The sequence below is a fragment of the Solea solea genome, chromosome 3 (genome assembly GCF_958295425.1).
Source record: "Solea solea chromosome 3, fSolSol10.1, whole genome shotgun sequence".
Lineage (NCBI taxonomy): Eukaryota > Metazoa > Chordata > Actinopteri > Pleuronectiformes > Soleidae > Solea > Solea solea.
In genome coordinates, this window is record NC_081136.1 from 18,199,212 (window position 1) to 18,214,877 (window position 15,666).

The window sequence follows — 15,666 nt, forward strand, 5'->3', positions numbered from 1 at the left end:
TGTCGCACACCGGGATAAAAGTCTCTTGTCAACAAGTGTCTGTGAAATACGCGTGTGTAAATAAAGTTTCAATAAAAGAAGACGTTATCACGTTAGTAAACGTCATCACGTTTCAGACGCAGTCTCTTGAGAGCCAATCAGAGTGTCGTGTAGTGTGAAGGGGCGTTTCGTTGAGTAAAGGGGCGTTTCGTTGAGTGAAGGGGCGTTTCGTTGAGTAAAGGGGCGTTTCGTTGAGTGGTCTGCGGGTCTGCAGCTGGACCTACTTGCAATTTACTGTGCTCGTTGTTGTCGCGCACAAGAGCGTACATGTTTTAGACCTGTACGAATGAAAGGAGGCTCCTGACTGGCTTAGTTTTAACCCTTGTTTCACAGGCTCGGGTTATCTGGACTGTCTTGGGTGTTAGTGTTCATTTCAGCGTTTTAGTGCAGAGCTGCTGTTTGTATCTGTGTTCCGTCACTGATGGCTAATGAGCGGCTCAGAGCTCTGGAGGACGTAGAGAAAGAGATAGCGACGATCCTTCAGTGTGCCGGTAGGAACTGTGTGTGTGTGTGTGTACTAAAGACCACCGTTTCCCTTACTGCCTTAAAATAAGGTATATTTTCAAGTTTCATGTATAGAACTAGTACATCTTCTATATGACTCCTCTATGTGTATGGATCTGGCTCAGTACGGCATTCTACATGATTTGTTATAGTGTTAGGTATATACCTAATTCAGTACTGTAGACTACTATTTTCTATATGACTGGGGTAGATTTTCTAAATTTACAGATATAGTGCAGTACAGTAAATCTTCTATATGTAATAATTAGGTGTTTTTTTCTGTATCTATAGATATAGTATAGAGCTGCAGCCCACTATTCCCTAAATGATTGGGTATATGTTTATGTATAGATGTAGTTAAGTACTGTAGACCAGTGTTTCTCAAACTTTTTGAGACCAAGGACCACTTAACCCATAAAAAAACATTCACGGACCACCTAACTCAAAATAGCCCCAACATGGTTGGTCAGCGGTGTAGCAAACCGGTCCACTGTGTTGCTCAACAAAATAAATATTTCTGGATTTTACATAGGCCACTAGTTGATTTGATATTGAAAACAACACATATATGTTGCAGGTAGTTTGAGAAACACTGAAATTAAAACACTGACATTTTAAATTTTAAATTTCAAGTTACTTGCTTGTCACCTCGCGGACCACTACAGGTCGCTCACGGACCTCCAGTGGTCTGAGGACCACACTTTGAGAAAGCCTGCTGTAGACTATGTAGTGGTGAACCTCAGCTTGATGTAACCGAGCAATGCCTTGTCACAACATCAGCTCCAACACTCATGGATTATTGTTTGTTTATCTTCACAGGTAATATAGTTCTGGAGCTCTCCAAAGACAAACATAACGCCAGCCTCCTGGACAGACAGCTGGGCCAGTTCCAAAGCTCTGTCAACCGTGTGGAGAGTGAACTTAGTGCTCAGATCCGCTACCTCACACAGGTCAACAAACACTTACACTTACTTATACTTACAATTTGTCCAATGTATCACTACTGACGACTGACAACTAACGTGATTCAGTGCCTTATCAAACAAGTACTGTTTTGTCTAGACATGAAAAGAGTTGTCACAGAAATATTGTTTTATTTACCTTTATTTTACGATGTAATCACAGAATTTCTTTGGCAATGTTGAGATCAGTGTATTTCTGGCTCCAGAATCCATCAAGAGCAATTCAGAAATAACATGCTGATATGTTGAGCTAACAGGAGCAGCTTGAAGATGCATTGAAGAATCTTAAAATTTCATCCCGTCTGTAAAAACACGACGTCCACTGACTTCTGCTGCTGCAACCTTGTGGTAATAGATGTACCGCAAATTATCACAAGGTGGCAGCAACAATTCTATAGTTAAATCTATGGTAGCTAGCTCTATAATCAGTGTTTGCTCTGTGACATGAGTCGGTGTCTGGTAATTCTCCTGTTTTCTCTCCAGGTGGCTACTGGCCAACCTCATGAAGGCTCCACGTACTCAGCCAGGAAGGACTGTCAGATGGCACTGAACAGAGCCGAGTACGCCAAGGTCAAACTGGGAGAACTGGGACGCACCTGTGAACTGATGCTGGAGCAGCAGCAGCAGCAGCAGCAGCAGCAGCAGACATGAGAGCAGCAGACTCACTGATGTGACTGTATATATGCCTTTGCCTTTGTTTAGTGAAATTGTTTAATAATCCTTTTATATCTTAAATACTGGAGATTCTCAATAATGGAAGAGAACATTTTGTATACAAGCCGGAATCTCTACTTTTGTACACAATGAATGTTGCATTTCTAGATATTTTCTTTTTGTTTCTGTGTTTCAATTTTCATTTTAATACCACAGAACAGATACAGATTTGATTATATCACATCTTACAAATCTACCCAAAACCTCTATTCTAAACCAGGGGCCTCAAACTCAAATGATCTGGGGGCCAATCTCGTCCAGTCTGGTCAGGAGGAGGCCGGTCAAGTGAAAAAAAGTCCACCATAGGAACACTGCTACTTATTCTGTTTATTGAATAGGCTCCCAGATTGGCTGCATCTCCCCGCGACCCTCATGTGGAGGATAAAGCAGTAGACAATTAATGTATGGGCACAGGAATCTGGGTTTCTAATCTGCAATTCATGTGTTCTTACATTAGATATATATTAGGTACATGGGCGTGCAACATTAGAAAAATTGGAGGTCAGAGACATGGTTGCATGCAGTCAAAAATCTCATCTGTATGGAATTGGAATTGGAATTGAGTCAGAATGGAGTTATGTGTATTATGTGAACGTAGCCTTAAGTATAAGTATGTGAACTAATACAGCAAAGAGTTCGTGAAGGCATGTTCATTTTGCTGAATATTAGTAAAACCTCTTTTCAACATAAATCTGTTTTATACCAATGTTAGATTACATCACCTCCAATTTCCCTGGGGATTTGTTCTTGTATAAAAATGTGTGCGCTTGATCTGACCATTGTAACAATAAAGACATTTTTAAGTTCAGCTGTTGTTATTTTCCTCCATTTTATTAAGTCAAATTTATGGATTAGCCAACACATTTCTCAGAATTGCTGCAATAATGGTCAAAATCACTGGATCTCATATCGGACAGATGAACATTTAGATTGATACAATCCACCACACGGCTGGCTGATACAATCCAACAAATCCAATATATCACATGCTTCAATATGCACAAAAATGTCAATAAAAATCAGCAACAGCATGTTTGCTGAGTAATGGTGTGGGCTGTTTATTTCTTCTTCATGGGAGAAGAGTAGTTGTTGCACAGTTGCACAAATATGGCATGAACAGCTTCATGACTGTATCAGAGTGACATGGGAAAGTGGTATACCGAGTAAAAATAACAAACAATGGCATCTTTAACTATTGGCACTTCTTACACTGAGGTGTCATTAGCTTATTCAATAAATCTCAGTTTTGATTATAAGGATAATTCAACAGTTGTACATTTCAGGCTTTTTTGCATGAAAAAACTATAAATGACTTTTATTTTGCTTAAAATCTTAAGCAAAAGGCATCTAAAAATTGGTTTTGTGTCAAGAGGTGCATAGATGATATTTAAAAACCAAAAGCACAATCAGTTGAAACAACAGTTAGAAGAAGTTGATATACTTTACACATTTAATAAAAGGAAAGGAAATCCACTATAGAACCTTTTTTTATTTTTATCTTCACTCTCTGCTCCACATATAAAGATACATAAGATAAATGTGCTCAATTCCCTGACTATTGACCATTTCCTCTGTTTTTATTCTAACATACAACCAGTGTCACTCCAGAGTATTTGTATAATATGAGGTCCATACAGTGATCAGAATAACTGATATAATACAATCACGAGGGAACATTTATTAAAGTTTGGTCCATATATTGTGTCTTTTTAATTCCTCTTCTTGGTCTCTGGTTGGTGACCTAGCTGGGTGTGCTAACAGAGGGGGTTAAAATCCTCATCGCTGTGGTCCTTCAACCCTCTTAACTGCAGGCGAGCAAAGTCCTCAAAGACAAAGTCATCAAACTGGTGGGAAGAACTACAAAAAAAGGGAAAAAGGGGATTTCAATTTTCAAAGAGAAAGAAATTGTTTTATATTTATATTTTGGTTGTACTTTTCTTTCAGTATTGCTTATTTAATTTCTATGTAATAAAAAAATGACCCTGTTGTTATTATTTATCATTATCATCATTATTATTGTTATTATTTATCCTTTTCTAGTACTTCTTGTATTAATCACTTGCCTATGTCTGAACCCTTTGCTGCTGTGAATTTCCCCAGTGTGGGATCAATGATGCCAATGAATCTAATCTTATCTAATCTGAATGTCTACCTGCAACTCTTTTGAGACAAAATGTGTTCTTGCAAACACATAAACACACACGTATGCACACATACTTACTTTACAGTGAAGTCTATCAGGTTTGTAACTTCAGTAGCATTAGCCGCTGGGGAAACAGGACACATTAAGGAATTTTATTACAAGATGTAAAACTTCTAACTCACTCATTTCATGTACGAGTGGTATGTCCCTGTGCCTGTGTGTGTGTGTGCGTGTGTGTGTGTCCTACCTGTCTGCGGTTCAGAACAGGGCTTGCCCATAGGTTTGGGATGCATCAGGACAAAAGGAAGTTCCACTGCTACATCCCTACATGTATAATACACACACGTATACCAGTGAGTCACTCATATATGTTGAAGAGAAGACACAGATAGTGAATTGTTTTTGTACTTTCTTACTGTGGCACAGCATGTTCAATTGTAATATACTGTACAGTAGGTCAGCTAAAGCTGCAGTGGGCAGGATCTGTCTGTCTGTCTCTTAAACACATAACTGTCAACGATTGACTGCAGGTGCCCTGCACCATACTTTAATGGGGTTTGGTTTACAAAAAAAATCCTGAATCCAGGCCTGTATCCAGAACATCAACAAAATCAAATCATCTCTTCCTCTGCCAAAACCTACATCACCAGAAAACTTAATTTCGATCTTCTGTATCCTGTACTTTTTTAAGTTATTGTTCAAAAACAGACACAGACAAGCTCAGCCAAGAATATAACATCCTTGATGAATATAATAAACAGACAGAGAATATACTGACCAGAGTTGATATTTTGTATATATTTTGTTTTTCTTCTTTCAGCTTCTCCCTTTAGGGGTCGCCACAGCAGATCATCTGCCTCAATCTTGTCCTCTCCCTTGTGTCCTCTCCTGGTACACCAACTGTCCTCATGTCCTCCTTCACAACATCCATGAATCTCCTCTATGGTCTTCCTCTTTTCCTCCTGCCTGACAGCTCCATCTGCAACATTCTTTGTCCAATATAATCACTATTGCTCCTCTGCACGTGACCAAACCATGTCAACCTTGACTCTCTTACTTTATCTCCTAACTGTTCAACCTGAGCTGTCCCTCTAATATGCTCATTTTTCATCCTGTCCATTCTCTTCACTCCCAACAAAAATCTCAGCATTTTCAGCTCTGCCACCTCCAAGTCTGCCTCTTGTCTTTTAGACAGTGCCATTGTCTCCAAGTCATACATCATAGCAGTTCTCACTATCATCTTCACTGATCAGAGATGATATAATGTAAGAAAAAGAGGTAGTTGGAGAATAGTGTGTCATTACATAGAACATCAGCATAACGTGTGACTTTGTGCAACTCTTTTAAGTTTTGTTGAGCAGCAGGGAAGCAAGTCATGGTTGTGCAGCATAATCACCTACCCTCCTCTAGACACCACCAGTTTGACTTTAACTCTGTAAGAAACCACTATCCCCATCATCTCCTTGTTGCTCCCTTCTTTCACTCTGTAACACAAACACACAGATAAGACATACACAGCTCGGGCATAAGAGGAACAGGGAATGTACATACACTCAATACATACTTATTCTGTATATCAATGAGTTATACTAATGTCATATTGTGTATTGTGTGTCTGTGTACATGGTGCTGGAGGCCAGGTTGGTGTCTTCATGCTTTAGTTTTCCATCCAGAGCCAGACCTCTCTTCTCCCTGTTGCTGCCCAGCATGGGGGTCACAGTGTAGACCTTACAGGAGGTAGAGCTGGGAGACACCTGGTCACTGAAGGTGAGAGTGGGTGTAACCAGTCAGGGAGACAGTGGCATTATGGGAAGACACATTTTGGACTGTTGCTACACATTTGCTCCTGATGTTTTAATGCTTGTATATATTAATTATCATCTGCATATAAACGCAGCTAAGCTCTTGTATTCACTGTCATCAGCTGATGGACAACTTGCCGCCGTCCTTTATTTGTCCATAGGCATACTATTGTAGCAATCTGCAGTCTCACCATTAGGAAAGGTCCAGACAGAGAAAATGTCTTTAAGATGAGATCTGGAATTATAATGTCTAACTAGTGTAGTTGGTAAATGGCTAAGTCCAATCTGCCAGTCCTGCAAATATTTCACAATAAAAGCCATGTTTAAAAACTGAATGGGCCACATCGTTGGTCTAGTGGTTAGCGCCGTTGCCATAGCAGCAAAAAGACCCAGGTTACTTTGAAACAGAAAGTTGGATTTGTGGCATATGTAACACATTGTGACGTTGTTTATGTAGCTGTGAAGCATGAGTGGAGAATTCTAATCATGTGACCTGATCCAAAATGAGGAACCAGGTTCAGTGATGAAAATGAGCTGCATCCAGTGTGGCTCCAGTGTTAGTGATATGAGTGTGGTCACATAGTTATTTACAGCGTCTGTAATTGGTCTGCATTTCCCAGACCTCTAGTGCCGTAAATGTTAGAAAAGTTGTGTCACTTTAAAACTGGTTGCAGTTGAGAAGTCTGAAAAAAACTGTGATGCAATGCAAATGTAACTCTGGCTAGCCATTGTTAGCAATATCAGTTGATAACAACGCTGTACATGGTATTTTGTACGCACAAACTGCATAGCAACATGTCTACAGTTAAAACTTAAACAGTACTATGTTTACAACTGATTTACTATGGAACAAACAGGACAGAAGTGCTAGTAACGGTAAAAGTAGCAGTGTTTGTATGGTGGCAGCCGTCAGGGTTGGTAAGGATCCTCCGACTTAGAAATCCTACTACAAATGGAACGTACCATTATCAAAGCTTTATGGAAATTGATTGGGGTCCAGATAGGATGTAATCTGGGTCCAGATCTGGATCACGGTCCACCATTTTGTGACCCTACATTAGAACTTTAATGCTGTCCATTAGGGTTACCAACTGTTCTGATAATATGCATTTGTTCCATATTTGAAAGATATGGAATTGTTCCTTGTTTTTGATAATCAAGTCAGTGCAAAGTAATTACAGATTAGACTAATGAAGATTTTGTGATTTGTATGAGGGAAAATAAAATCCTCTTCCTGCTGTCAGGCCCTCTCGATCTGGTCATTCATTACTATCCAACCGAAAATGACTTTTTAATTGGTCATCCAATGCACCATGAGTCCTGTGTATCGTAGCAATGGAGACGCAGTGAGATGTAAAGGTAAAATGGCAACAGGAGGGTAATGCTCCGGTGAAAAAAAGAAGATTGCAAAAATATAATCAAATTTCACTCGTATTTGATTGATTGATTGGGATTGTATTTATTCATTTTAGCATCCCCACCTCAAACACACACACACACACACACACCCCTCCCCCACTTGTCATCAAATCTCGCCATACAGCTGTCAATAACATATCTGAACAGGGCCTATGTTTTACATAAATAAATACTGTACAACAAGAGCTAACATTGAATTTTAAGTAAACCTTTGGTTAAAGTGACAAGTACAACTTGTCATTATCACCTTAGTAAAGAAGCATAATGAAGAAAGCAATAAATACTCACTCTGCTTCAAGCAGGGCTACTGGACACTTGTACTGAGCCGTGGAGAATAAACAGATGTCAGCAAACTGACAAACTGACAAGAGGAGAAGAGAATGAGTTCAGCTGCTCTTTTGTTCTTTGTCATCATCCTCATCATCATAATCATCATCATCAAACGTTATTATTCCACGAGGAAGAAATGTGATTACCACCAGGCAAAAGACATGATAACATTTGACAGTGCATGCAACGCACAATGTTTGATGAAGTCACAGGAAAAAAATGAAGGCTGAGGTTGTTCCATGCACTAAACAAAAATAATTTACTGAGACTTCAAAATGAGTTTAACCTTTCTTCCCAACATTGATTTGTATCAGAATGACTGAGAGAGATTGAGTTACCAGAAATCTTAACTCTCTTCACAGTCTTGGTGGAGTTGTTGGTAACATGGACATTGACACTGATGGGCTCACCATGGTAGTACAGCTGCAGAGAAAGAGAGACTTGGCGTGAGTGTATTCCACTAATCATGTGACACATCAAAGTATGGGAGTGTTTTACCTCCTTATCCAGTGAGGCCTCTAAATGTAGAGACCTGTCAGACATGAGGAAGCTGCGATAGGTCTCCACCATGGGCTGAGGACCGGATTTCTCTGGTGCATACTGAACCTTCCGGATCACTAGATGCACAGAGTTCCTGCACACATGTACATTTATGGAGGACACATGTCATTCACAGAAAATGTGTCTAAGTTAATGAGTTTGGTCTCAAATGTATGGGAGACCTTTGGTGGATCTTTTCCTCCACACTCTTTGCACAGAAGACTCGAAGCTCGTAGTCCACACCACACGCCTTCCCGGTGTCCTCTGGGCTCGGCTGCAGAGTCACAGAGCACGGCAGGTTCTGGGGGATCTGACAAAAACAAATACAGAAATCAAAATCTAAATGTCAGCTGTTAGTGCACCATCATATACAAACAACAAAACACATCAAAGTGTATATGGGATGAAACCTAATGTTATATAAGAGTATTCATAAGCCACAGGCAGGGTCAATGAACCACTGCTGACACCATCAGTAAGTTCAAAAGTATTTATTTTGTGTGTGGATTCCTTCCTTCTGTTTTTTTTTTTAGCGTGGCTGAGATTGGGTTCCTCGGAGCAGGGTGCCCAACCCCTCCTCACCAAGAACCAGCCTGACAGTGCATTCCATTTTTCAGTGCATTCGATATTTCCAAGGTCATGGCGCTTTCCTGCACAGGAATGCCTTCTGAATTCAGATTTCAAATTTGGAAACTGGGAGAAACCTCGCATAGATACACTGCTACACTGTTGTGCGCTGAATATGTAGAGTGTTGTTATCGACTGTTTTTTTTCCAACTTTTCAACTGGAACATGGCAAATTTGGAGGTGACATCACTCCCACAAATTGGTTTATACTGTATAGAAATAGTAATCTTTTCTATTTGACTGGGGATTTTGTATTAATGACACTTTTGTTTGAAACTCTTTCTATAATTTTTACAGTATATAAAATAATCTGGAGCACACTGGGCAAATTTTCCATTTTAGTTTTTCTGTGATTTTTGTAAAAACCTGGGTAGAACTTGAAGTTAATCATTTCATTTGTTTATTATTATTAATAATAATAATAATAATAATAATAATAATAATAATAATAATAATAATAGGATAGATTAAGACTGTGTGCAATGTTATGCAGGACATGCATAGGGTACTTTGTTTTTTGTGTTTGAATATTCACTTGAATCCTTTTAATGTAAAGACAATAAAAATAGTTGTTTCCTTTAGTCTTGTGTCAATCTGTAAGCAACAATTAATGAGTTACAACTCAGACAATTAAAATCAAATTTTTAAAGCCTTTTTGTCTAAATATCGATATTGCAAAATATCGATATTTTTTATATTATAGAAAACCCATCTAGATATAATTTTTTTTAAATTGTTGATGTTATTATTGTGCTTCTGTTTGGTCTTTGTGAAAACAAACAATGTTACATTATTTGTTCGCAGAGTCCTTCATCTGAAAAAAGGTTCTGTGAAACTATACTAGCGATGCGTTTGTGTGTATACAGCAGCAGAGCAGTGGTGGGTGTGGTCAAGAATCATGCAACCTGAAGAATGTAAAGCAACTCTTATCAGTGTATCTTGATTGGAAATCACATGGACACAAAGAAAGTCATTTTACGTTTCTTTTTACAGTTAATCAGATTATTTATAATATAAAAAAAGCACAATAAACCTGAGGTGACAAAATGTTTTTTCTTTCATTTTTTAAAAATGTTAATGTCACAATATTTGCACTTGTTCCAGTTGAGTTGCAGAGGCTGTGTTGATGTTTGGTGTTCTTACAGTGAAGCTGAAGCCACAGGCGTGTTGACCCAGCTTCTTCACCAGTCTCTCCTGCAGCAGGCTCAGAGGTTTCTTCTCCTCCTGTAGAGGAGGAAACACCTGTACGGTACTGACATACAGATCCTTCCTGAACGAAAGGCCCAAGACGTCCAGGTCTTCCCGACCGTAGCAGAATGCACAGGTGAGCCTCACAAACACTGAGGATAGACAGACACATTCAGTTCAGTGTGGACAGAGATCAACAGTTTGTTTTTTTACACAGTTTAACTTTGCCTATATGTTCTCTCACCTTTTCTGTTTTTCAGATACTCTGGATCAACAAGGATCACTCCATCTACAGAGAACACACACATAGTGTATCAGGGTGGTATTAAATCAGGGGTCTCAAAAGAGGAAAACAAACAAAAAAGGTGAGGTGTCCTCACTAAGAATACAAACTAGTTTTTGTGCTTTCAAAGCTCACCTACAGGGTCCACATGGTCTAAGTGATCAACAAAATCTCGCTTTCCCAGATAAACTGTCAGCTGTGGAAACAAAAGGGGAAAAAAGTAGCAATTAACAAAAATCTACAAGAGCAAGTGAAGGTGAAGAGAAATAAAAGTCGTACTTTGCAGTTGGGGCTGGACTTCTTGAAGACTCTGGGGAGAGAGGACAGTGCAGATAATGACACTGAATATGTGACTTGCATTCCTGTTCTTTTTTTGCCTCTTATGGCAGAGCTGAACACTGCATGTATGTGATTAAGACAAAAGTTTATACACAGAATAATTTCTTCTCTTATCTCCCTAGAGAGAAGCACTTCCTGTCCATCAGAGCATGGACGTCCCACTTCACGGACACTTTTTACACGCCAGTTGTCAGATTAGTGGCATGTAGAAGAATGTAGTTGTTGTGGACTGTTTCATGGATTTCTTTAAATGAATTGTGGGTATTTGTGGCTACATTGTTTCATTCACTGTAATATTTATTTATAGATTTTTAGGGTCTAAAGAGCACAATGTATTTTACACTAATGAATATGACAATGACGTGTGTGTGTGGGTGTGTGTGTGCCATGTACATCAACACCACAGTTTCCTTTATTTCACACTGTTCCTGACTTTACTTTATCCTCTTACACATGTCGACAGTGTTGAGTGAAAGTCTCATCCATGATCAATTTCTGTGAAACACATTTAGCTGCACTTTACAATGAACTTCCTGAGCTACAATGTGCTGCTGTCAGCCATCACCGCTGCTTTCCAACAGCTCCCTTTGTGCCACTGCTCCCAGTGTGTGTGTGTGTGTGTGTGTGTGTGTGTGCTTCCACAGGAAGTGGGACATTTTGTGAAAGTGAGGATCTCAGTTTTGGCTGGTCCTCACGCTCTGTCACGCATTAAATGGGCTGTTTAGGGGTTAAGACGATTTAGGGTTAGAATTAGGTTAAGGTCAAGGTCAAGGTCAAGGAACAGCACTCTAATGAGTGCTATGAAGGCATGGACACAAAGGGACTTATAGATGGTTTGATTTAAAAAAAAGTTTTTGAAAGAAAATGACGGACATAACGTCTTATATCATTGAGTTATCAAAACCAATTTAGTTAAATAACTACACTACATAATGAAAGAATGTAGGAGAGAAAGCTGCGGAGCAGGGAGATGAACGAAAGGAATGATATGATATGTCAGTGTTGATGTCGCCATGCATTGACCAATGTGGGAAAATCTGGAAATGTTAGGAGCATGTCATACTCAGTTATTAACGTTTATTTTCTAATTCCTAATTAACCTCACATGGGCCAGTCATTACATTACATTACATGTCATTTAGCAGACGCTTTTATCCAAAGTCAGGGAGGGCGAAGGGCCGCATGCATCCTGCGGCCTGTATCCTGCCCAGTACCCACAGCTCAGTTAGCTGTATGTACATCATACCTGTCACATCTGTGTCCCTTCAATTTCACATGCAGTACAATAAAACAAAGCTCTGTGATGGAACGCACAAAGAGTGTGCGTTCCATCACAGAGAAAAGCTAAACAGGAAGTGATTTAAATGGATCCCAGGGAATGAGGTCAGTGTATCTCTAATGTGGATGCCAGGAATCGTTATGCAACAACAGAGTGTTGTTATTAATCAGATGGCTTAATCCAGGGGGTTCATAAATGTAGCTGCTTAACTGTAGTAGAAAATGATGACTGTGAATGTGTTGAAGAGCTGATGTGAACAGTGTTCAGGCCAACTCAGCTTCATGGTGACTTTCTGCTCACTGCTGCAGTTTTTAACAGCGTTAGAATGATTTTGTGCAGGAATGTGCTGCCTTTTACATCCTGAGGAAAGAAACACATCCTGGTTATCTTCAGAACTGTCCTTTACACTGCAGGACACGTGAAGCCTTTCCTGTCATCCCCTTGTTTTTTTTGTTTTAAAAAAAAAAAGACTTATCATGATAACAACCCTCAGCAGTGAAAGTCCTTCCATGAGCTCAGCAATGGAACCTGTGAGGTCAGCACTGAGGACAGGACACAGTGTCTTCCTGCTCAAATGTCACTCACACATTTACACTGTGCAATTTTGGGCTGTAAGACACTGGCAGTGTCAGTGTCAAGAATTTTAGGATGGACATCTCCCAGTTTGACTGCTGCTACCAACCGTGTCATCCCTCTACACTGCTATAGTAGAAAACTAGAGATAAACAATGAAGTGAAGCACGTAGCATCTCTGGCTCTTTTTGTGTGGTTTTGCGCCGGGGCTGCATTGACCTCTGTGTCATTTCTATTGTTCTTTAGTAGATGTGGGTCATAGCAGCAGTCACACTGTGAGAGGGTCATCCTAAATTGCTTATACTCTTTTTCCCCAGGCTTTTTTTGGTTGCAAGACTGTGATGGCCCCCTTTAAATCTTACTTACAGTACGACGTAAGACCACTGCTTTTAGTCATCCTTGGTCTGAAGTCGCATATACAGTAAGAATGAGAATTGGCCCATGACCTCCTCTACCTTTTAAACACAGCACAAGTTACTACAAGTAGCAAAGAGCTGTAATATAGACAGAATACAATACCACATATGTTCGTTAGCTATTGTCATAAATAGTGAGTAATATTCTTTGACGATAATAATAATAAAACATTTGATTTATATGTATCACAATTATTTTATTTATTTATTTATTTATTTTTTATGTAAGATTACATAATATATGAGCTTGTTAGGTGTTTTATTTATAAATGTCCATTACCCTAACCCAGTTGTCCATATGTTATTATTTACAGACTTTTTGATTCCATTTCATTTTGCAACATAAATATTTTTTTTATTTTCAACTATGTGTGATTCTGTATCACAGCAAATACATTTACTTCTGTGAAATATCGTGAATATTGCAATTGCATTATCATGATGGTGTAATGCAACATTATTACAGTTAAAAATGTTCCTTTAAAGATAACCTGCAAGAATATGCTCTGACTTTAGGGCAGAAGTTATAGCCAAATTAGATCAAGACGGATTTTCCTTTTTTTCGTTTGTTTTGTTATTTCTTTCATTTTCAACGCACTCTGGTCAAAATTCCCAGCTCCACTCCGATCACATGCCTTGTTATACAGTATAACAGTATTTCTGATTTTCCTCCAGGTACCACCAGAGGAAGCTTGCGTACCACTGGTGGTACATGTACCACAGTTTGAGAATCACAGTTTTAGGATAATTGGCCTTTGAATTAAATTGTCCTGTTGTGGCAATTGTGGTCATTAACATATTATCATGTTCAAGTCCTACTTCCCTCACTACACAAGAAATAACATGAAGCTAACTGAATATATCAGATAAAATGTATAATTCTGTGGCACAAACCTCAAATCACATTTGTGTTTGTAAAAGATATTAAACACCACTGCTTGTTTCCCATGTTAAACATATTCATAGATATGTTTACTGTCCTTAAACAAATATCACACTCTTCACTACCTTGTTTCAAAGAAGGTGCAGGTGTCCGACCACTCGTTTTAATTAACCACAGAACAAGTTAATAAATCATATTTATCTCTTTCTAACATTTGATTTTTGGAACAAAATGTTTCTTTGACTCCAGATGGCTGGGTGGGCCAGTGAGTAGTGTGGTCTACCCAGGCCGATTACTGGCTACACTGCTGCCATAGACTCTGCACTTTTTTATCACCAGCTGCCACTGCTTTACAAACAACAGTCCACAGTAAAAACTCATCTACTGTACAAACAGTGGGAAATGATGTGACTAACAACTGCAACTGTGGGAGATAAGACAGAGGAGGAGTGTGTGTCCAACCACTGTTATTTATATAGTGTCTAATGTACAGTACATCATGAGACATTAACAATGTGAGTGAATGCATCTCTCTTGTCATGTTCCACTGTGTCTCCTCTGAGGATCTCTGTTTACAGAGCTGCTCACTCACTGACGCACAAACTATCCACATGTATTCAGTCTGTCTCATTGTCCTTACACTGACTGAGGAGTTAGTTCCACATGATGATATGAAGTCTAGTTTAAGGACGTGTAAAAAGTAACTTCTGTGTTGTCCTCCTCTCTTTCCACGCTCTGACAGAAAGACCATAAAACCTCCTCTTACCTCGTCCCCGCTCCTTTGTCTCCCATGTCTCCCGTGTCTGTCTGCTTGTCTCGGGGTCTTTCTCTCTCTGTGTCCTGTGTGGACACTCGCTGACATCCTCAACACCATCGGCTCGTTGCGCCCCTTTCCTCTAACCACGCCCATATGTTATGATGGACAGCACAGCGGCCCAATCACGTCACACTGATACACGTCATCAGTGTATCCACTAATGTGGGAGTGAGTGGGGCAGACCGCAGCTTGTTCACCACTATATTTTAAAACACACTGATGAGTGAAGTTTACCATACACCGTTAAAAAATGCCCCACGTTAAATTAAGATAAGATAAGCTAGTACAATATAGAACGATATTGACAATATAACTATAAAAAGTTAATATAGAATGTACATTATAGACAGTTTCCAGAATAAATACAGTATGTGCTTGATATCTACTCTATAAACAAAGATTGAACATGGGATATTATATATGTATATTGCACATGTAAAATTACAGTATATTGCACGTGGGATGAATGTAGCCTGATTATGTGTGGTCTACTGAGAGCAGTGCTTGTACAGTTTCACACACAGAGGTGTCAAACTGGCGGCTGTGGGCCACATTGCGGCCCCACAATCGATTACATGCGGCCCACCACTTAATATCATGTTATAATGAAAACATGGCCCCTCACCTTCTTTTAAACACAGTGTGTAGCCGAGGTGATAGAATATGGACAGAATATAATATAATATACTGTATGTTTGCGAGCAATGTTTTTATAACAGTAATAATAAGACATTCACTCATAATTATCACAGTATTGAATGTATTACATACAACATTCAATTACGTATATAAATAAGCTTGTTTTAAT

At 39.2% G+C, this 15,666-nt stretch overlaps 2 protein-coding genes across 2 annotated transcripts; one reads left to right on the plus strand and one right to left on the minus strand.

Annotated features, from left to right (window-relative positions):
• The first annotated feature begins 272 nt into the window (after positions 1–272).
• med11 (mediator complex subunit 11) lies at positions 273–3,027 on the plus strand. Its single transcript, XM_058625914.1, has 3 exons — positions 273–530; positions 1,363–1,493; positions 1,989–3,027. The coding sequence occupies exons 1-3, from the start codon at positions 461–463 to the stop codon at positions 2,154–2,156; spliced, it is 369 nt and encodes a 122-aa protein (XP_058481897.1). The 5' UTR covers positions 273–460; the 3' UTR covers positions 2,157–3,027.
• Positions 3,028–3,029: 2 nt separating this feature from the next.
• On the minus strand, positions 3,030–14,911 carry LOC131457102 (arrestin red cell-like). Its single transcript, XM_058625913.1, has 14 exons — positions 14,808–14,911; positions 10,831–10,861; positions 10,687–10,747; positions 10,513–10,557; positions 10,224–10,420; positions 8,636–8,763; positions 8,412–8,547; positions 8,252–8,336; positions 7,872–7,944; positions 5,986–6,123; positions 5,763–5,846; positions 4,610–4,686; positions 4,441–4,486; positions 3,030–4,076 (listed from the first exon to the last, which is right to left on the minus strand). The coding sequence occupies exons 1-14, from the start codon at positions 14,831–14,833 to the stop codon at positions 3,974–3,976; spliced, it is 1,230 nt and encodes a 409-aa protein (XP_058481896.1). The 5' UTR covers positions 14,834–14,911; the 3' UTR covers positions 3,030–3,973.
• Positions 14,912–15,666: the final 755 nt, after the last annotated feature.